General features: G+C 36.4%; 1 protein-coding gene across 3 annotated transcripts in view; it reads right to left on the bottom strand.

Annotated features, from left to right (window-relative positions):
* Nucleotides 1-7,324: 7,324 nt before the first annotated feature.
* The window catches only part of LOC114665160 (uncharacterized), a 33,124-nt gene continuing 16,564 nt past the window's right edge, over nt 7,325-23,884 (bottom strand). For 2 of the 3 annotated variants that reach the window (XM_051918822.1, XM_051918824.1), the window contains exons 5-7: nt 15,128-15,225; nt 9,657-9,756; nt 7,327-9,154 (exon numbers count right to left, since the gene is read on the bottom strand). In XM_051918822.1, the coding sequence (XP_051774782.1) occupies nt 9,013-9,154; nt 9,657-9,756; nt 15,128-15,225 (340 nt within the window). In that variant the 3' untranslated portion in view covers nt 7,327-9,012. Of the gene's footprint in view, nt 9,155-9,656; nt 9,757-15,127; nt 15,226-23,884 lie in introns of all 3 variants that reach the window. The other variant, XM_051918823.1, reaches the window with a different exon arrangement.

Below are 23,884 nucleotides of genomic sequence, written 5' to 3'. Positions count from 1 at the left end.
GATCTCAGAAACATAAAATCTTACTACATACACAACGTGATGTCTTCACTCCATGCCAGGCCTCTATTATAAATGCTATTCCAGGCAAACCACCCACTTCAATACAAATGTATCCATGCTAGTTTTAAAATGCAACCCATGCTGCCATTCATTTGTTTCTGTCTCAATGAATGTTTAATAACCGACTTACGGAGTAAATCCAGGGACTTCAGTCTCCAGGGCAAAGCCATACGTAATAAGCCACTCACATAGGCTAGAAATATAGACACACACACACACACGATTACATAAGGAACCACACTGCAGTCCTAAAAGCTGTCAAACACAAATTCTCGCCAAGCACGGACAACATGCTGGGGTCAAGACACGATTTCTGAAGCCTGCCTGGCATTCTAAAACCATTAAGTGCTTTTGACACTTTAAAGGCTGATGAATCGGTGTTTGCTAGACATTTGTGATGACCCAGCTAGTGTAATCTATTTACCAACGTGCCTTACGAACTTTGAGAGAAGCCTTACTTTTACATACAGCTTATGATTTTCCTGATTTTTTTTAACCACCCAACATCTTTTCTTCCTTTTCAGTTTTCTACACTGAGTGAACTGCAGATGCGGCAACTCCACTTTCATCAGTTAACAGGGAAGGCAAAGACTGCATTGCAGCGACGGCCTACACACCAGTGAGGTGTTCACTTTCACAGAAGACTGTTGCTTAACTTTGATCAGGACAAACAGCTCTGCAAAAGAACAGTTCACTTCTGAATGGTTAAAGGATGCAGCCAAAGTCTGAATCCCTGCTGGATTTTTGAACTGTTTTATTTGGAAGACCTATTACAACCAAGGGAATTCAAAGCCAGACAGTAAAATGCATTGTTATTAAGGTATTTTGAAGAACTTTTTAAAATAGCCAAGTCATTGGGTAAATAAAACTTAAGTCTTGGACATTAGCGGGAGTCAAATAGTGCTGTTAGTATCTCTGTCATAAACATTTTTAAATAAATAAATAAATAAATAAAGCCAACTTTGACACACACAACGGTGCTGGAGAAAAAACAACAAAAGGCCTCAGGGCCTCCTGAATTTGGAATGGCGTGTATAATTACAGCGCAGTGTCAATTGACAAACCCTATTGTAATGCTCTTTGGTTAGTAACAGCTTTAATAATAATGTTTAAAACTTTTTTTTCCAGTTCTGCTCTTTAAGAATTACAGCTATTCTGACAGCAAAAATTAATAATTTTTTTCTTTTAAAGAAACAGTCAACCTATTCATTTCAAAAGCAGTTTTCAGTGCCGATTTTCTTATTGTATATTTTTCTGGATAATCAGCCAACTTAGGATTCATTATAGCTTTGCGGTGTTCTTCCAAGTCACAACAGAAAGCTTCACTTGAAGAACATCATCAGCGGTGATGAGCCAATTTGAAGACAAAAAACTAGAAAGAAAAAATTTGTAAACAAAAAGGTGAAGCACACTTGTGGGTTTATATTTTTGTACAGGTTTCCTTTCTTTAGAAATACAGCAATAAATCCAGAGTGAAATTTATAAACCATAAACCTCAGGCAAGCCTAGGGGCCAAGAGGCCATATAAACCATATAATGGAAATGCAAAAAAAGAAAAATGGCCATTCCAGCAAATACAAATGAGTATTGTAGACATTACATTGCTACTAAGAAATCCATTTAACTAGGACTATCCATGACTATCCTAAAAGAAAATATTAACACCAACAGATATTACATTTTGCTTTAGGGAATTAATTAGCTCACAAGCAAAAGTGAGTAAAACATTTTACTTCAGTTAATGGTGACAAATGCTTCATCATTTAATAATCTCTCAACAAACAAACACTTACAGCTATAAAGGATTCTCTCCTAATGACTTTTCCTTACATAGCTTACTTCAGAGTTCTTGCATGAATGGCTCACTTCAGGTCCTATCACATTTCTGCTGGCAGGAGATCTGGATATTAGCTTGGCCACTGCCCCATATCAAAAATGTCCTCCTCACAATCCTTTCTTTGCTGTAGTGATGAGGATGGTGTTCAACCCAAGAACATAAGTCTTTGTTGGCCTCTTCCAGAATATTGACGAATTAACATTGATCTGCAAAGAAAAAAATTATATATATACACACACGCACACACAGTATATATACAACCCCAATTCCAATGAAGTTGGGACGTTGTGTAAAACAAAAACAGAATACAATGATTTGCAAATCCTTTTCAACATATATTCAATTAAATACACTACAAAGACAAGATATCGAATGTTCAAACTGATAAACTTTATTGTTGTTGTGTAAATCTTCACTCATTTTGAATTTGATACCTGCAACACGTTCCAAAAAAGCTGGGATAGGGGCATGTTTACCACTGTGTTATATCACCTTTCCTTTTAATAACACTCAATAAGCGTTTGGGAACTGAGGACACTAATTGTTGAAGCTGTGTAGGTGGAATTCTTTCCCATTCTTGCTTGATGTACAACTTCAGTTGCTCAACAGTCCGGGGTCTCCGTTGTATTTTGTGCTTCATAATGTGCCACACATTTTCAATGGGAGACAGGTCTGGGCTGCAGGCAGGCCAGTCTAGTACCCGCACTCTTTTACTACGAAGCCACGCTGTTGTAACACATGCAGAATGTGGCTTCGCATTGTCCTGCTGAAATAATCAGGGACGTCCCTGAAAAAGACGTCGCTTTGATGGCAGCATATGTTGCTCCAAAACCTGTATGTACCTTTCAGCATGAATGGTGCCTTCACAGATGTGCAAGTTACCCATGCCATGGTCACTAATACACCCCCATACCATCACAGATGCTGGCTTTTGAACTTTGTGCTGATAACAATCCGGATGGTCCTTTTCCTGTTTGGCCCGGAGGACACGACGTCCATGATTTCCAAAAACAATTTGAAACGTGGACTCGTCAGACCACAGCACACTTTTCCACTTTGCGTCAGTCCATCTCAGATGAGCTCGGGCCCAGAGAAGCCAGCAGCGGTTCTGGGTGTTGTTGATATATGGCTTTCGCTTTGCATGGTAGTGTTTTAACTTGCACTTGTAGATGTAGCGACGAACTGTGTTAACTGACAATGGTTTTCTGAAGTATTCCTGAGCCCACATGGTAATATCCTTTACAGAATGATGTCAGTTTTTAATGCAGTGCTGCCTGAGGGATCGAAGGTCACGGGCATCCAGTGTTGGTATTCGGCCTTGCTGCTTACGTGCAGCGATTTCTCCAGATTCTCTGAATCTTTTGATGATATTATGGACAGATGATGAAATCCCTAGATTCCTTGCAATTGTACATTGAGAAACGTCGTTCTTAAACTGCTGGACTATTTGCCAACGCAGTTGTTCACAAAGTGATGAACCTCGCCCTATCCTTGCTTGTGAATGACTGAGCCTTTTGGGGATGCTACTTTTATACCCAATCATGACAAACACCTGTATCCAATTAACCTGTTCACCTGTGGAATGTTCAAAACCGGTGTTTTTTGAACATTCCTCAACTTTCCCAGTCTTTTGCTGCCCGTCTCAGCTTTTTTGGAACGTGTTGCAGGCATCAAATTCAAAATGAGTGAAGATTTGCAAAACAACAATAAAGTTTATCAGTTTGAACATTCGATATCTTGTCTTCGTAGTGTATTCAATTGAATAGAGGTTGAAAAGGATTTGAAATCATTGTATTCTGTTTTTATTTACGTTTTACGCAACGTCCCAACTTCATTGGAATTGGGGTTGTATATAATTTCCATCAAATATGTTTTCATTATAGAACTGAGGGTGTTGAATTCAAATCTAGCAGCAGAATTGTTCTATCATAACCATTTTTTTTCAGACACAGTTTACATCCACCTCATTTTAAACCAAGAGAAAATACAAAAACATACATATACACACTTAAAATTAGTTCTAGACTTTAAAACGTTATAAATTACACATGCAGCTATGCAGTACATAATGTCCCAACTGCATACATGGCTGTGGTCCCATACAGTTATAACATATTTCAGAAATCTCAATGGAGAACAGACATAGCGGATGTAACAAACACAATAGCTTCCCACATACAGTGTGTGTGTCTTCTGTCTCTTTTATACAACGCAATTGTGTGGGCAGTATTGCATCACACTTCCCATTGCGATTTTAATGTGAATTTCTCTACATATATTTTACAAACTTTATTTGTAGAACAGTGTAACTGGAGCACTGTAGCATTCTCACTGTATTTTATCAAAACAGGTACACTACAGTATCCCATCATGCTTTGCTAATTACTGTACATAATGTGATTATTCACACAATGTCCAAATTACATAACATCTTATTTCACAGACTGTATCGCAGACGTTAATTGCTGCATACCTGTTTTACAGTATGTTTACCACTTTTATTGCTGGATTACAAATTACCTTGCTAAGGTTTAAAAAAAATAAAAAACAAAAAAACACAACACTTACTTAATGAGCCATATTTATTCTCCCATCATTGAATTAGAACACAGAATATAGAAGACATTTGCTTTTATAAAATTTAAAAATTTAAGAACACAGTTTAGATGGAAATCCTAATATTGTTAGCTTCAGCTTAAAGCAGTTAAATTGGCGCACATTTCAACTGGAGGTCAAACACACTTGGCCTGCTTTTTAGGAAAATTAACTTGACAGTATTAAATAGAAATTAACCTTACTATAAATCAAAACATGTTAATGGGACTGTTAAATGTATATTAAAGCAACTGTTACAACCACCACATTTTATAAACAAATCAAGGAAAAAAAATGTTCTATTTATTGAATTCTAATTAAAATTAAGCCCAAAAAAAAACATTGTCAAAAAGATGACATTTAAAACAGCAAGTTAAATTTCAAAATTGTATTCTTTAACTGAAGTACTTCAGGTAAAGATATTGTTAACACTAGATTAAAACTATGCATTTCTTTAAAATAGCAAAGGTGCAATGGATAGTCACTTTTTGACAGTTTGTGTTATCTAGTAGACTGCTCCTTTTACAACTGGCTGACAACACCAGATGTAGCAGTCACCCAATCTCAGTATGAGCATCAATGAATAAAACAAAGGAGAATGGGGTGACTAATCAACTTGAAGACAGACATTAACAAAATACCCATGTGTTTCCTTAAAAGGCACTAGCTCTTCAGAAATATGTTCTTTTGAAATTGCGGCGTTTTAAGTAACCGAAAAATATAGAGATATGATATTAAAAGGCGATACCCCTCCCATAGTGATACGGTGGAATAAGAATCACATAAGAGAAAAAGATATAACAGCTTTCTTTACTGACGACTTTACGCGGCATTACAGACGGAGGAAGCCACAGCATGACAATATCAAGGTGGGAACTTTATGTATACAGTCTGCCATTTTCCGTTGCTGCGCTGAAAGGATTTTCGGGACGAATGATGCAATCACCCATTTGTCCGTCCACAGGCTTCAAAGTGTCTTGTCTGCTCCACGTGCAGCCTTTCCTCTGGTCTCCAAACAAGGAAAGGACTCAACCCCACCTCCAAATAATACATGAACAGCACAATGCCTACTTGCAGTTGTCTCATTCTCCAAACTGCTAGACTAAAGGTTTCTGAATGCAGCCTAGCCCCTGTGTGCCATACTTGGCCTGCATGTGTGAATGAATCCATGAAAATGTCTGCACAGAGACAGTGACATTAAATTTAAAATTATAACACCATGTAAGAAATTTACAGAGTGCTCAAGATGTATTCTAAAACTACACATTTGCTGCATTCCACCAAGCAGAAGACATCAAAACCGTTGAAGGACGTGCGTTTTATTCAAGATTTAGAAAGAGTGAGTTGTGACCTACATAATCTAACTTTTTTTTGGTTTTTAAAAATTATTTTCTTGTTCATTCCAAATAAAGACTTATCTTCAGTTTGAAGAAAAAACTGGCAATATCAGCAACAACGACTGCATTAAGCTGTAATAAATACTGCATCTTAACAATATACTTGAACCAGTATAGCAGAATTTTGTTTAAAACACACCTTGACACAATCTGCTCAACTAAAAAGTAAACACTTTAGATATCCATTTCTTACAGATCTAATATTGGATTTACAGGCGTTAAGCCACACCACTGGGCATACTGCAAGTGCTCTTAATATCACCATGGAATTTATTTATCTTTGATATAATCATTACTTTATCATAAGCCACCAACATTCCAAATCAAGAGTTAAAATTATAGTATATAAATCACACTTAACAATATTTAAAAGGGAATTTTACTGAAAACGCAACACAAGCAGCAGATTTTGCTAATAACTCTAGATTTATAATGTGCCACTGTTGACTACTTCTCCACAGTGGATGCCAGAAGTTCATCACTTTCTGCTATGCAATAAAGTATACTTTTGCAGAAATTTTAGATTAGCCTTGTCCTTGAGTAAAATAAAGCTATGAGATAAAACAATTGCCTTTGTTTTTTTAGGTTAACAGCAAAACGGTAGTAGAAACTAAGGAGGAAAAAAGAAAAAACAACTGCAGCATAGTTGCTCTACGTAGTGCTGCTAGGACCACAGAGATTACAGAAAATATAAAAGAAACCTGGACCAGGTAGAAGCTATTAACATAAAAATAGAAATCCTGCAGATTTCAATATGCTTTTGTCACAAACACTTGCGTTTTAGAGTTTAGTTTCTCTCGGGATAATTACCCGAGAAAGTCATACATCAGTCAGAATTATGCCTATATGCAGCTATTTAAATACAAAATAAATGACTAAGTGACACTTACAATTGTGCAATATGAGACAGGCAATCACAAGACAACAAACGCCAGTTGTGCAGTTTTAAAGGATTACTAAATCTATGCCTAGAATTAATGATAGAACCCATCCAAGAAAGCAATTTGCCCCTCTCAAAACGACAGACCCCTCACAATGTCTCTTTCAGATTTGCAGGTACTTCTTGAATTAGGAACATAAGCAACACATTTTATCAACAGTGGCACTTAAATCAACGGGGGTGGGGTGGACATGGGAGACAACATTCAAGCACCGCTTTGAAAAACAAGACAATGATTTTAATAATTTGATGCCTACTGCATAGTACCATAATAAAATGAAATTCTGATATTTAACAATGCCTGAACATAAATGCACTTTGAAATCCAATATAATTTTTTTTTTTTTTTTAAATTACTTGATAAAACCATCTGGTCCAGTGCTCGGTAATCATTTGAAAAAAAGTGCTTCATTTAAAATTGACTAATTTTATATTAAACCACTCCATAGTATAAAGGAACTTTGCTGGGAGACCATAAAACCTGAGATTTACAAGGAGTACAAGGATACAAGGAGTTTCCGCAATGAAGATTTAAGGGGATGCCTAATATTGTACATTCATGCTGTCATGGCCATTTTTTTGAGCCAATATCCTACAGGTTTGGTTTGATCTACAATAGAACACTTGTTGGCATACAGTCAAAGGGTTCAAGATTCACATTTACATTAAGGAGTAGGTACAGGAGATAGCAAAAAATTAACTAGTAAATAAATGAATAAAACAATCTACAGTGCCTGCTGTTCTTGTGAATAATGTTTGTAGAAAGTTGATCAATTTAATATAATGAAATAACCGTTCTATACTATTCTACTACCATAGCGATTCTCCACCCCACCCCTCCCACCCCCATGTACAACAGGTATGTATTTGATACCCAGCTAAGAACGTTTTTTTTTCAGTAAATGCATACCTTAAATACTGTGAATTATTATTATTTATTTTAATAAAACCTTACTGTACACAAATCCAATTTTTGGAAATAGATTCATTTTTGTGTAAGAAAGCTAATTAGTTCTTTAAGTTCAGTATGTTACATTTACAGATCAAAGCTAAATGTCCCATAAATGCCTGCATATGCACAACTGAGACTAAAGGCTGGACTGTATATAAAAATGTTAATGTATTTAAATAAACATATTAAAATGCCATTTTCAAATGCTTATTTATTCTAAAAGTATGTTTAATATTGTGTAAACAGAAGATAAAGTACACAGGTACTATAAAGAGCATAATATTTAACATTTCAAACTATTACAAAACATTTAATGCATGATTCTACACTGACGTACCAAATGACAAATCAATAAAGAGATGAAATACTTGTTAGATTTATCAGCAAAGGTCTGTTATGATGAAACTGTTACATGCCACTCATTGTTGAATATTTAATTAACAGTTCAATATACACACTTTTCTTCTATCTACACCTACTTAAGGTAATGAGTACAGTCCCTACAAATGTATTTTAAATTGTTTTTAAAGTACATTAATACTAAAAAATGATTAATTAAATATGGTACTTAACACTGAAAATGCTTTAAATCTTCAAAATAGCTTAAATGAACACCTTTTAATACTGGGGTAATTTAAAATGTACATATTTGAACAAACACAGGGCCATAATGAAGTCCTTACATTTATTATTTATAACAAAACAGCACAAAAACAGAACAAAATTTACTACTATTAAATATAAAACACAGCAAACCCAACATTTTGTATTTACAAAGCAAACAAACAAAACAAAACAAAAAAACGAACAAATCTCATTACTTAAAAACAAACTCAACATTAAGTGCTTGCTTAAAATGTAAATTATTTCCAACAGAACCTAACAACATTCAAAAGGTGCGCAGCCCTCAGACATCCACATCTACTGGCAAATGAGCTGATCATGCCATAACACATTTTTTGGATTCCTATCCATACTGTTATATAGCATGGTTAAACATGGTATTCTGCATTAATATAATTCAACTTGAACTTTAAAACACAGCTTTCTTAAACTCAGGCAATAAGCCATCATTATTTTTTAAACAGTGCAACAACGCCCAAAACAGTCACAGTGATTAAGAGATTCTCATAAATCTAAAATAAACATCTGAAAATAGATACTCTGTAGTACTGTACAACTGGGGAAAAAAAATCAAAAGAAATTAACATTCACGATAAGTGCTGTTGTCTCAAAGTGGAGTCTTATTGGGAATTGCACTGCGCAGAAATTTCTTTGGAATGGATGTAAACCGTTTGAAATCTTTTTTATTTCTGTTTTGCCACTCCTGAAGACTTATCTTAGGTATAGAGCCATTTTTTCTGAAGCAATTTCTGCAAATAAAAAGGAGATTATTAAATAAGCCATCTTAAAATAGCTCAAATGTCTATCGCAAAATACAGAATGGAATACTTCAGTAACTGCTTTCAGTATACTCAAAATCCAGGAACTAGTATTTGTTTATAAAAGTATATACTATAAATACATAATTTTTAGTTTTTTGGTTTTTTTTTTAACTGCCATTTTTTTTTTTTTTTAACATATTCACCCAAAAAACTTCATAAACATTAAAACATTACACCTTAGTAACTCATGGCTTATATCCGATAATGCGTCAATGACAAAGCATATGACCAACTGCAACAACAGCTTTAATGTTCATTACACAAGAAAGTTTTAACTAAGATAATTTGCACTGTTCAATAGGAACATTATTGAAAATATTCAAAGAAAGACGTTTTACATGTCTAATTACAAATGAGAAAACACTTCATAAATAAAAAAAATAATACAAAAAAAAAAAAAAAAAAAGATTAAAAGACATGCACAACATACCTTGATGTTAGATCAGATGGGTGTTGCCAACGGCCTTCACCAGTTTCATTTTCCTTTTGTGCTACGGAGTCCATCAAGGTAAGCAGTTCATCTATAACACCTAAAGTATAAGAATATAAACTGTAAGCTGTAATTATTAAAATTCTGTCATGTCATCTTTCCAGTTCCACTTGTGCAGCCACAGACATCACGCTTCCAAATAAATGTAGAGGCTTATTTCTGATTGCAACATTGACTACAACAATGTGGCCTAGCAGCAGTTTAAATTGTGATTGCTTATTATATATATATATATATATATATATATATATATATATATATATATATATTATACACATATACACACATACATACATACATACATACACACACACACGTAATATATACATGATACTGTATATAACTGGTGAAAAGTTTTGGAACACCTCAATTTTTCCAATCTGTCTTCAAATTTAATCAGTTGAAATGCTATGAATGATCTAACATCGTGGAAAGGGAAGCTGTAACCTGTCAGAGGTTTCAATTCAAAGTTTAGGATAGCAAAAACTAAAAACAAAAGGAAATATCAGAATATTACAAATGGGCCTTCTTCGGGAAACAGATTACAACCTATAGATGTTCTGTAGCAATTAATTACGCCTTGGAAGTTGAAGTTGTAACAGACAGGAAAAATTAATGTGTTCTAAAACTTTTGACCAGTAGTGAATGTATAAAATATACAGGTTTATATATCTTGTTCATAAAAAGGGAATCATGGTCTGAAATAAAAAAAAAAAAGAGTTAAAAAAATGAATTAATGGAGGAAGAAACAGAAATACATTTTTTTTACAAAAAAAAAAAATTTTTTTTGGGTTGGAATTGTAAAAAACACACTAAAAAATGCTTTAACGGACAGACGTTCTCCATTGCCACTACAACCTACTCTATATTAAGCCAATGTCACATAGTGTCAGATTTGCAGACCTCACCATCAGACTATTTTAATTTAAATGACCAAATAAAAACATAATGCAAATTGCTTCTCATGTCACATTTACCACTTGACTGCCGACCTTCCAGAGCAGTTGTGCTCACACCTTTTTGCAACAGGCAATAAAATGTTGCCTGACGTAGCTAGTGCTGTATGAAGGGTTAACAGCTACAGCAAGTTAATCTCAGAATGATAAAAGAAAGGAGCTGTCAAGGTAGTAATCATCCACTGATTGTCAGCTCTCATGCAGTCTCACCCTGCACCTACAACTAAAGACAAAATCAAACCTCTGATTTTACTGTAGTGAGTTACAGACTAGTTGGAGTGAGTCACTGGATATGTCACATTAGGCGATCAGCTTCATGCAAGCAAATGCCTCAAACTCGTTAAAATTACGGAAATAAAAGCTACAACTGAAAATTGGTGGAAGGTCAAATGATGCAACAGTCTTTATAGTCTCTATCGCAGCAGTATCTTCATAACAAGCATATCACAATTCTCCGACAATTTGTACAAGTGATTTCAGAATACACTTTATTACATTAGTAGATTAAACTGGCCATATCTTAAAGCCTTAGAGAGCTTCTGCAGATGACCTTCTCAAGGTGACATATAGTTACATTGAAGAATACACTTATAATTACAAATATCCTTTGACAGGACTCTAACATATGTAGTTGCAATCCTTTTTTATCTTAATACAGGTTTTTAGAGCAATGCACAAGTATGCCAAATTTCACTATTGCAAAAGCTGCAAAGGAAAAAACTTTCTGCATCAGGTTTCACACGTTGGTGTTTTTATATACTGTACCTGTGGGCTTTATGAAAACAATCTATAGAACAGTGAATGACAAACATTAACAAAATCAGAAACAGAACTCATGCTTTTGAACAGAAAATGATTACTAGCCAAGAACTGCCCACACTCAAAACACAGTATTTTACTAAAAAAATACAATAAATGCAATAAATACAATAAATGCACAATTCCTCAAGAAAACATTTTAAAATACTGGATAATTTGCAACAAAAATGCATCTTTTTGGAAAAATTATAAAAATTAAAAAAAAAAATACAAATCGCTCTCTTCTGGATGTGCCAGAAACCTGCAACTGAGATTTCTGATGAACCAACTTACTGCCTTTTCACACATATAAAAAGTCTTACAACACAATCTTAAAATATTTAGATTTTCTGGATATCATTAAATACTACTAAACTGCTCAAAAAAAATTTAAGGAACACTTTGAAAACACACCAGATCTTAATGGGGGAAAAAAATCCTGCTGAATATCTATACTGATATGGACTGAGTAATGTTTTAGGAACAAAAGGATGCCACATCGTTTGATGGAAATGAAAATGATCAACCTACAGAGGGCTGAATTCAAAGATATCCCGAAAATCAAAGTGAAAACATTGTGGCTGGCTGGTTCATTTTGCCGAAATTTCATTGCAGCAACCCAAAAAAATCGTACTCAGAAGCTTGTATGGCCCCTACGTGCTTGTATGCATGCCTGACAACGTTGGGGCATGCTCCTAACGAGATGACGGATGATGTCCTGGGGGATCTCCTCCCAGATCTGGACCAGGGCATCACTGAGCTCCTGGACAGTCTGAGGTGCAAAATGGTGGCATCGGATGGACCGAAACAATGTCCCAGAGGTGTTCTATTGGATTTAGGTCAGGCGAGCGTGTGGGCCAGTCAATGGCATTAATTCCTTCATCTTCCAGGAACTGCCTGCATACACTCGCCACATCAGGCCGGGCATTGTCGTGCACCGGGAGGAGCCCAGGACCCACTGCACCAGCATAGGGTCTGACAATGAGTCCAAGGATTTCATCCCAATACCAAATGAAAGTTAGGGTGCTGTTGTCTAGCCAGTGGAGGTCTGTGCATCTCTCAACAGATATGCCTCCCCAGACCATCACTGACCCAACCACCAAACTGGTCATGCTGAACGATGTTACAGGCAGCATAACGTTCTCCACGGCTCCTCCAGACACTTTCACATCTGTCACATGTGCTCAGGGTGAACCTGCTCTCATCTGTGAAAAGCAAAGGGTGCCAGTGGTATGCCTGTCAATTCTGATATTCTGTGGCAACTGCCAATTGACCTCCAAGGTGCCGGGCAGTGAGCACAGGGCCCAATAGAGGATGTCGGGCCCTCAGGCCACCCTCATGAAGTCTACGAGGGTTGTCTGGGTTCCGCGCGGAATTTTATCATTTGTCGAGTGTCAGCCTGTCGAAACCTGTTCTGCTGTGTAGAGGGATTATTCAAGTGGTTGCATGTTTTTGTTCAGATGTTTTGCTCCCTCTCTTCCTTCAGAATGAACACGAGAAGCAAACGAACTGAGAGTGTGCAGCCGGCGCTAGCGGCGAAGCTGACTCCGTGCGTGCGTGACTTTCGAGTGATGATTTTTTACGACTTTTCTGATGGTTTAATCCACTCAGTGAAACGCACCATGTTTGCCATCTTTTTCAACATCGATGGCATTGTCGCGTCAATCCCCCTGTTGGAGAGGAAAACTGTGACTTCTGAGTGGCACACCACTCAGTGCCTGCCTGACGTTTTTTCTGCGATGGCTAGAGGCCGGTCCAAGAACTTGCGAAGGCACTTTTTGCATCATGACAATGCGCCAGCCCACACGGCTAATGCGACGAAGCATTTCATTGAAGACAGTGGTGTCAACGTTTTGAACCCGCCACCCTACTCGCCTGATCTAGCACCATGTGACTTTTGGCTCTTCCCGAAGGTGACAGAACCCCTGCGAGGCCACAACTTCGAAACTCGAGAGGAACGGATTGCAGCTGTCAAAGAACAGCTGGACAACCTCCCAAAGACAGCCTTTCGCGAGTGTTTTGCGGCGTGGGTCAGAAGAGCCCAAAAGTGCATTGATGTTGGCAGTGAATACTTGGAAAAAGTTTAAAAAGGATCGAAGTACATGAGAAAAATAGGAAAAAAAATCCTTGGCCACTTATTTCGAGTGATTCCGCGCAGAACCTAGACAACACTCGTATTTCTTATCGTTTGGTCAGTGACATTCACACCAGTGGCCTGCTGGAGGTCATTTTGCAGGGCTCTGGCAATGCTCATCCTGTTCCTCCTTGCCCAAAGAAGCAGATACCGGTCCTGGTTAAGGACCTTCTACAGCCCGGACTAGCTCTCCTAGAGTAACTGCCTGTCTCCTGGAATCTCCTCCATTCCCTTATGCTGGGAGACACAGCAAACCTGGCAATGGCACGTATTGATGTGCCATCCTGGAGAAGTTGGACTAGCTGTGCAACCTCTGTAGGGTCCAGGTATCGCCTCATGCTACCAGTAGTTACACTGACTGTAGCCAAATGCAAAACTAGTGAAAAAATACCATCTTTAAATTTTTTTGAGCAGTATATAATGGAAGAGACCCGACATCATGAATATGAAACCTTTTTGTTATGCCATTTTCAAGCAAATTCTGTGTGTAAATGATCGCATAATTTGGAACTGTTGTCTACATTAGTGCAAATAAATTATGCAAGCCTGCTTCAAATACAGCTGACTTATAAAAATGTCAGTTTATAAATTAAGATCTTAATTATATCTTGCATACAAAATAAATTTTTTAATGCACAACTGAAACAAAAATGTAATAAGGGTGCTAAAGATGCAATACTATAACAATTCCCATATAACACTAACATTTGATCAAGAAAAAAAAAGCACAACCAATAGTGTCACTCATAACTAAAGAGGCCAATGGTAAATTGAAAATTAATTATTCCACAACTTAAAAAACACTCACCCCCCACACACAACTAACCATTGTATTTTTCAAAAACATAAAACATGTCACATCTGCCATAGCAATATCACACTATAAGGAACAATTACCCAACAAATTTATAAACTATCTGCACAGTGTTTCTATTTTGATACAGTTGCATGTCAATTAAAAAACTATTAGGTTAATATATGCACACACTACTAAAAGGTAATACTTTCAGTTTAGTTACTTTCACAGTCTTTAACAAAATAAATAAATAAAAGCATCATTTACTTTCTTTTGTAGACACTGAGCATTTTAAATACCATAAAGCACATCCATTTTCGGACTATAACTACCACCTGGTTTGTAATTCTTCTTTTCTGATCCTCATGACACCGTTAGTCGATTCACACAGTTTACATGATGCAATTTTATGAAGTTTAAAATAAACACCAAAATGATGAAAGTAGGGTTACAAAAAGTTTTTGCTTGGTGTGATTGAAAAGGAAATCCTGTGATAAATAGTAAGCAAAAGATCAGCTTCACACACACATTGCTTTTTGTAAGGTCGACAATGATCAACCCATGTAGCAATGACTCCTATCTAGCTTAACCCTTCTACCCAGGTAGGTACCGCACACTACACAGAGACAGAATCAGACGTTGGGGTTGGGGATAAAAAAAAAAAAAAGGTAAGTAATAATCGAAGTTGGAGTATTGATGTAATTTATTTAAAACTTCCTTTTCTTACCTGTATTTGGTTTACTTTGATCTGCAATATGACTTGATACACACTGCAGGTAGATCCGCTTTCGTCGTTCTAAATCTGTTTCTTTAGATACAATTTTGCTGCAACATAAAAAATTAAACACTTTGATGTGATAAACAAATATATAAAACCAAGGTCATACAACATGAGGAGAACAGAAAAAACAAACCTTATGAACTTGTGCTTCTAGGCATATAAGGAGTTTAAAACCCATTTAAAAAAGTATTTGCTACAGTTTGCAGAAACAATAAAAGGATAAAAAGTCATTACATTATATACCATGCTCTATGAACTACAAACCTCTAGAGATTATGCTACACCATGTACAAACATGATGCCATATCTGCAAAATTGTGTGCCTGGATGGTCTTAAAGATATTGCAGCACAAAAAAGTTCAGAGAACAATTTAAAGTCCAGTTTCAAGACTGAAATGGTACAAGACCTGAAAGAGGTGAAACTTCCTAGTTTAAACAGATTAAAAGGGTGACAAGACAGGTAGGCAGCAAATCTGAATATTTAAAATGAAATGTACATTTTTGAAAATATGTAGTTTTAAGTATAAAGTTAAGGAAAGGCTCATGAAAACTGGCATTTCTTTTAAAATAAAATTTTATTTAGAAACAACTTGCATTGCTAAACACCTATTGGAGTTCTTATGAGAGATATTCACCATTCACTGATATTCACCAGTTCTGCGTTTTGTTTTGTTTTTTTTAAAAATCAATAGTACTAGGGTGTTGTACCGTGTTAGCCATTATGAATGTAGAGAAAAGCCAAGCAAAATGACACCTTTAATTGGCTAACTAAAAAGATTACAATATGCAAGTTTGAGGCCCGAGTTGCTTCGAAAGCTTGCATATTGTAATCTTTTTAGTTAGCCAATAAAATGTGTCATTTTGCTTGGCTTTTCTCTACATTTTTTAATCAAGTAACAGCACGGAGTTAAAAATGGTAAAGGTTAAAACATTCACACTGTACATTTGCATTGTTTCCAAAATGTTAGCTTTATTAAACTATTAATAAAACTCATATGTAGTAGCTGTAATAGAAGTGCAAACTTGTGAATGAATACAACTTATTAAAAAAAATGTATCAAAGTGAAACAAGACAGAAACAATAGTACTACAGACATTTTGATAACATTAAGAAACATTAAGAAATTAACAACAATTAAAACTGCTATTGGAAGCACTCCATGCCTTGGTTTCTATATAAAAAAAAAAAAGAAAAAGAAAAGACAACGGCATCACTACAGCCTTTAAACCCAAACTTAAAACAAGTTTGGATGCTAAAGTAGCCATAGTAAATATACTATGGCTCAGAAGTTTGGGGTCACCCAAAAATTCATTTTTTTTTTCATAGAAATTCATACCTTAACATTAAATTTATTTTTTTATTTTTTCATTTTGGCCATTTTTGAACCCAGAACTGAAGTTTAGGAATGCCAGTACCCTGGCAACACAAGTGAACAGAACAACAGGTTTCAATGGTGCTAATGCAGTTATAAAGATCTAATAACCAATCAGCATTAACACCACTACTTAAGGATAAGCCAGCAGAGTTTACCATTGGGACACTAAAGAGAACTGCAGCCAAAAATGGGGCTTTGCAGCCATATGTTAAAAATAAATTAAATCAGTCATTTCCAGCAGCAACAGCCAACCAACGGAGTAAAGGTTGGCTTGTTTTGTTATGCCTTTTGTGAAAGTGATTATTTGATATTTGGACTTCAGTCTTCACACATTGTACATTTCATGTCAACATTTTATTAATTTTTAGTATAACACGTAAAACCCTAACCCATGGCTCTTCTCATCAAGCTACAGCTCAACCTGGCCGTAACTTTGTATTGGAGTTGAAGGAGGTGGACATTAGTCCAGCCTAGATGAGGAATAGCAAATGCACAAGTAAGAGAAACCATAAGCAAAAAAACACACATTCACCTTGCCAACAATGGGAGGGGACTGATCACCAGCCAACAGCATATATAACTTTGCTAGCAAATTAGAACATAGCCATCTAATGCAGTATTGGTGTCACTGTAACTGAACGGTAACCTTGTGAAGGATAAATTGTGACTATTACTTTCATCCTAAAAGAAAGAAACAGCAGCATCTCATACTTGCATACAGTAATACAGCAAAATATCAAGTATTGTTACGCTTTTTTTTAAATTTTTTAACTGTTCAGTACCTATTTTTCATGGAATCGATTCTACAACCTACATTACAAATGCACTCCTGGTTCACCAGGACTACAGTTGAGGCCCCATTTTCACCTCCCACTCTGGTATTAATAAGATGGGGACTTCAGTGGCATTGGAGCCTTCGCAAGCCACTTCATTGTGAAATCAGATTAACACCCTAACAGGTTCCCGGGTATCTTTATTCATTAAGTTCTTTAACATTGCTGATCTTACTTTTAACAATTAAGAAAGTAGACATCTGCTTGCTTCATGCAGCATGGTAGATCCCACCACTGATTTTGGTGCATGCGGACACTCAAAACATTTCATCAAGCCATGGGTTTTGGTTGGCTAGATTAATGCCCTGATGGTATATCTGGTACAGCTTAAATTATCAAAATTAAAAATTTCTTTTACTACAGGTTAAAACTTTTTCATAGTCAGTTAAATGATAAATGCCTTAAGACTGGTCTGTAATTATTTTTTACCTCCAGCCAGTTTAACTCTGTTAATTCACTCAGTCAACACTATTATTAGAGCTCTGGTGCTCTCTCGATTTTTAAACCCTTACCATAAAGTGTGCTGCCACCATGCATTAATTTTATATAATTTTTAAAACTGTACATGATATCATACTTAGTCACATTTACCATACGACATAAGGGGATATAAATTTTCAGTGCTTTAGAGTACATATTTAGTACATTTGAGTTAAATTGCAGCCAAAAAGAGCACACCTCACAAGAGCATGCCGACATGATAGTCTTTGCAAAATATTTAGAACTTATAAAAACATAGTGTATTTATAGAAAAAAAAAAATACAATGGGCACAGTTTACCTTTCTTCATAGACAAGTAGTTTAGTGGTCTGTTTTTATGTTACTTTTATGAGCAACAAAACTACCTTCTTTTTGCTGATGCAAGGTTTATTTATGATTCATAAAATCATTTTTTTTGTTGAATGTTTAATACTTTTATGAATACTATAGTAATTACAAAAGATTGCACTAGTTATTCAATTCAGATTTAACAACATTTATAACATCTCGAACTACCTCAGTAAAAAGTATTTTTCATCAATGTAAAAAAATGTTACTGGGATTTAAAATTTTATATACTTTACTCTTACCTTTTACAAAAGACTACACTACTTCAAATACTTGCATTTAATGACAAACTTCTCATTTTCATCAATGTAAAAAGACTCTAATGCATACACAACTGCAATTTAAATAAACTTCGTTTCATTATATACTTATTGGGTATGAAAAACATTACTGAAATTTCAATATTTTTATTAGTATTGTAACAAAGTTTAAAATTTTAGTATTGTGAGAACTCTTTTACAGACAAAATACACTTAAGACATACAGATAGCAGCCTTGCCAAGAAGCTAACTGCTGCTGTGCTACCACTGGGACTCACAAGCAACAATAACAGCTGTTCTCTGCAGCCAGCCTAGTGGTTAAAAAAGTAAAACAAGCACAATTGACTTGAGTATGCTTGAACTCCTAAATTAAAATTGCATGAAATGCTTTTTGGTAGTGTAAAAAAAGTTTGTAACATATATATTAGTTAAACCTACTACTTTGTAATATATTAATACAAACATATTTTTGGGATGGATTCAAAGGCCTATAGATGATTAGCCACCAACAAAATGTTTTAGGTTATTCCTGGCTGATAACCACATACAAATATTCTATTTTACATTTTTGCCTTGATTATACTGCAAAAAAACATTAAGACAAGTTTTCCCTCTAGTGGACACTTAAATATATTCCGCAACGAAAAGAAAAACCACCAAAAACATAGAACAAAATCAAAACAAATCATGCATCATTTCCTGTACCTGCATATCCAAAGCAAGCATCTGGTGCAAGGCAGGAACAATATCTGGACAGGGAGCCAGTCCATTTCAGGGTGAACACACATATACCACACTCCTGGAGCGAACTGATCACCACCAGTCCTCCTAACCTGTATGTCTTTAAAACGTGGGAGGAAACCTGAGCACCTGGAGAGAGCCCAAAAGGACACAGAGTGAACATACATACTTCATGAAAAGCGCACCCTGGGCGTGAACCCTGGCTTTTCTGTTGGGAAGCAGCAGTGCTACCGCTAACACTACTGGACTGCTGTATACTCAATATTTAAAGAAATACACTGTGAAGAGGAGTACACAAGATAATTCTTACAAGAAAACTGATGTCAGTGACTGATCACAAGGCTATCACACACCATTGTCTGTCTGTCTGTCTATCTATCTATGAAAATAGACACTCTATTAATCCCAAGGGGAAATTCACATACTCCAGCAGCAGCATACTGATCAATGGCCAAGTAGTAAAAAGTGTCCAGGAAACGAGTCCACATAAAAGAAAGTGGTAGGAGTGATCAGAGAAAGAGAGAAAAAGGTAGAAATATAAAGTCGCACACGGAGCTGCTGGATATAATAGCTTACTTTTACAATTCATACTGCCCCCAGGAGACCCAGCACTTTAAACCATAGACATTTTGTACAGCATTTTCAAAAAACTTGTTTAAGTGTGAATGGAAGGTAAAAAACAAAAGAAACTGTATTTTCATATTTAAGGGCTGTTAGTGTGTACTGGGGTGAAAAAAAACCTGCAAACAAAATCTTGGCAAAGTATCTTCAAAGAAAGTAAAACACTACAAAATTGGTGGGTCAATGAGTGCACACAAAAACTAGGATAAAGTAAGATAACCTGTTTATATGCTAAAGTCCACTTATGAAGACCTCTTTTGGCAAAACACTGATGTCATAAAAACACTAACAGAAGAGCAGAACATCAGACACAGTGAATTGAGGGGGGGATAGAGAAACCGGGGAGAGTGAGAGCCAGGGCTGGAAATGTTACTTTTAAAAGAAACTGTTACACAATGCACATTATTTTTAATGGGATGTCCCAAAACTGCACTCAATTTTATCAATTTCTGAAATACTGAGGCAGACTATTTCAGTCAGAAGTAATAATGACATCACCCTAGCATTTGCCTCAGGAAACTTATCTTGTGGACATTTCCACCATTTTCGACCCATGGCTGCCAAAAGCATTTGAGAAGGTAACATGTGTGCAAACATATGTGCAGACTACAAAATCCTTAACTGGTTTACTGCAAACCAGTTAAGGATATACATGGCCAAATACCTGGATTACTACCAGAGAAATCTGCATGTGTTAACCTGGTTTCTCCAAAACCAAAAAATAATAGGTTTCTCTAACCAGAATAAAGGCTTACATGGCATTTTATAAAAAGAAAAAAAATATTTCTGTGTACCACCGGGTTATTAAAGCACGTGTAAATGCACTCACTGACTTGAAGATATTCAGTGACAGATCCCAAGACCGCACTATAAACATTTACACTACAACTAACTTTATTCCACTACTTGTGCAAACCTATAATTGGAGAAACGAATACAATACGAAGATTGCATTGATCCAAAGCATATACTGTATTGCAAATAACCAGAAAATAAACGGCAACCTTCTTTACTTGCATCTCCAGTTACCTTTATATCAAACACCAATTCTTTAAATAAAATGCAATTTTAAACTTCAACCTCCCTATACATATAAAGGGCACTGCCCAATTCACAACTCCAAACGAACTTCTATACAGAGTTTGTTTTTTATTCAAAATCCTCCCTCAAAGCTTACTTCCTAGCAAAGGAATAGTCCACCCAAAAATTTTTCCCCCCAGTATGCTACTACACCATGTATTTTGTTTTGATGACCAAGAAAAATTTTCAATGTTATGTTTTTCATGGAGAACACACATAAATGTTATGATGTAAAGAACAGGATCTTAAATTATGAGGTGACCAAAATTGGGTCACGCAGAGTGATTCATAATAGTACTCAATAGGAGAATGTCACATACGGTTTGTGGAGTGCAACAGGTCACTGTGGGAAGTTCAAACAAATGCCTTTGCTCTGATTCTCCAAGGGGGCCCCAGCCACTGCCCCTGCAACATGACCCACTACTCCCCTGGATGACGGTCAGTGGCGATTCTCCAAGGGGGATGGGATGATGGTCATCAACTACTCTAGGTCTCAAAGGCACAAAAAGGCAAAACAGGGTTGTGAAGAGAAAAAAATTCAAGAACCACTGATTTCAAGGAATAGTCCACCCATAAACAGCATTTTCTATGCGTTACCTACCCCATGTACTTTGTGTGGTGGTTGAGAAAAATTTAAATTCATGTTTTCACTTGCAGAGAAAAACATTTATCAAATCACAGAACTCATTAATAACTAGTTCTGTTCAATAACAAATAATGAAAAACATTCATGGCTGAATCTCAAGCAACTCGTGTTGCATAATCAACATGTCTTTTAATCATTCACTAGCTCAAAATGTGCAAAAAAATGCATCCTGAATTACCAGCTCATACATAAACAGTAAACCCAAAGACTCACGGGATTGCAATTTAACTTGAAGGCCCATCTCTCCCTGTCATTCATTGGTCAAGAGCACAGTGAACTCAAAAAAGGTAACTGGGACATAAAGAACCTCTCCCCAGTTCCTTCTGTCAAGTGAGAGGTATAGAAGTACTTGCATTTGTAGTGAAGACACAGTAGATGGTTATCAATAATGCAACAGAGACTAAACAGACTGGTACTGAAGTTTGAACCTGGTTACTGTGTGGAGTTTGAATGATCCCCTTGCATCAGTGGTGGTTCTCTCCAAGTACCTCAATTTCCCCTCTCCCCACATCCTAAATGTGTGTGTTAATCGGAATTCTAAAGTAACTCCATGAGTATGTCCCAAATTCAAAGCGTCTTTCTACCTTACATTTAATACAGTAATCCCTCCTCCATCGCAGGGGTTGCGTTCCAGAGCCACCCGCGAAATAAGAAAATCCGCGAAGTAGAAACCATATGTTTATATGGTTATTGTTATATTGTCATGCTTGGGTCACAGATTTGCGCAGAAACACAGGAGGTTGTAGAGAGACAGGAACGTTATTCAAAACACTGCAAACAAACATTTGTCTCTTTTTCAAAAGTTTAAACTGTGCTCCATGACAAGACAGAGATGACAGTTCCGTCTCACAATTAAAAGAATGCAAACATATCTTCCTCTTCAAAGGAGTCAGGAGCAGAGACTGTCATAAAGGCAGAGGAAAATCAATAGGGCTGTTTGGCTTTTAAGTATGCGAAGCACCGCGGCACAAAGCTGTTGAAGGCGGCAGCTCACACCCCCTCCGTCAAGAGCACAGAAAGAGAGGGAGAGAGACAGAGAAAAACAAGCAAGCAAAAATCAATACGTGCCCTTCGAGCTTTTAAGTATGCGAAGCACCGTGCAGCATGTCGTTTCAGGAAGCAGCTGCACAAAAGATAGCAACGTGAAGATAATCTTTCAGCATTTTTAGACGAGCGTCCGTATCGTCTAGGTGTGCGAACAGCCACCCTGCTCAATCCCCATACGTCAGGATCAGAGAAAGTCAGAGCAAGAGAGAGAGAAGAGTAAGCAATCTAGCTTCTCAGCCATCTGCCAATAGCGTCCCTTGTATGAAATCAACTGGGCAAACCAACTGAGGAAGCATGTACCAGAAATTAAAAGACCCATTGTCCGCAGAAACCCGCGAAGCAGCGAAAAATCTGCGATATTTAAATATGCTTACATATAAAATCCGCGATGGAGTGAAGCCGCGAAAGGCGAAGCGCGATATAGCGAGGGATTACTGTACTGCGAGGGACAGAGGACAGTACCGTGCCCTGTGATCATTAAGTAGGTTTGAGAATGTTACATGATAGTGCTCTGCTATCAATACAAGCTCAATTTGACAAGTTCTATGAAATCCTACATTTTTCATTAAAAATATTACCAGTTTAGAATTTTAATAATGTGATAGTGAAATATTTAAGAACACATTCTAACTAGTCTTTTTCAATATGAAAATTATCTGGAACAATTAATGTTATTAAAATGAATGCTTATCCTAAATCTTTACCTCTTTTCCAGCACATTCCATTATTTCTAAATAAATAATAATAATAATTCATTACATTTATATAAATGCTTCCATGACAGATGCAACAAAAACTTTGTTTCACTGGAATATACAGAGGCCACAAAATGCAACTTTCAGTTCTGCTACTTATAGAATACAGTAATCCCTCGCTATATCGCGCTTCGCCTTTTGCGGCTTCACTCCATCGCGGATTTTATATGTAAGCATATTTAAATATATATTGCAGATTTTTCGCTGCTTCGCGGGTTTCTGAAGACAATGGGTCTTTTAATTTCTGGTACATGCTTCCTCAGTTGGTTTGCCCAGTTGATTTCATACAAGGGACGCTATTGGTAGATGGCTGAGAAGCTACCCAACTTACTTTTCTTTCTCTCTCTCTCTCTCGCGCTGACTATCTGTGATCCTGACTAGGGGGTGTGAGCAGGGGGGCTGTTCGCACACCTAGACGATACGGACGCTCGTCTAAAAATGCTGAAAGATTATCTTCACGTTGCTACCTTCTGTGTGCAGCGTTTAAGTATGCTGCACGGTGCTTCGCATACTTAA

The sequence above is a fragment of the Erpetoichthys calabaricus genome, chromosome 14 (assembly GCF_900747795.2).
Source record: "Erpetoichthys calabaricus chromosome 14, fErpCal1.3, whole genome shotgun sequence".
Lineage (NCBI taxonomy): Eukaryota > Metazoa > Chordata > Cladistia > Polypteriformes > Polypteridae > Erpetoichthys > Erpetoichthys calabaricus.
Note: the sequence above shows the minus strand (reverse complement) of the source record. Positions and strands in the feature narration are given on the sequence as shown.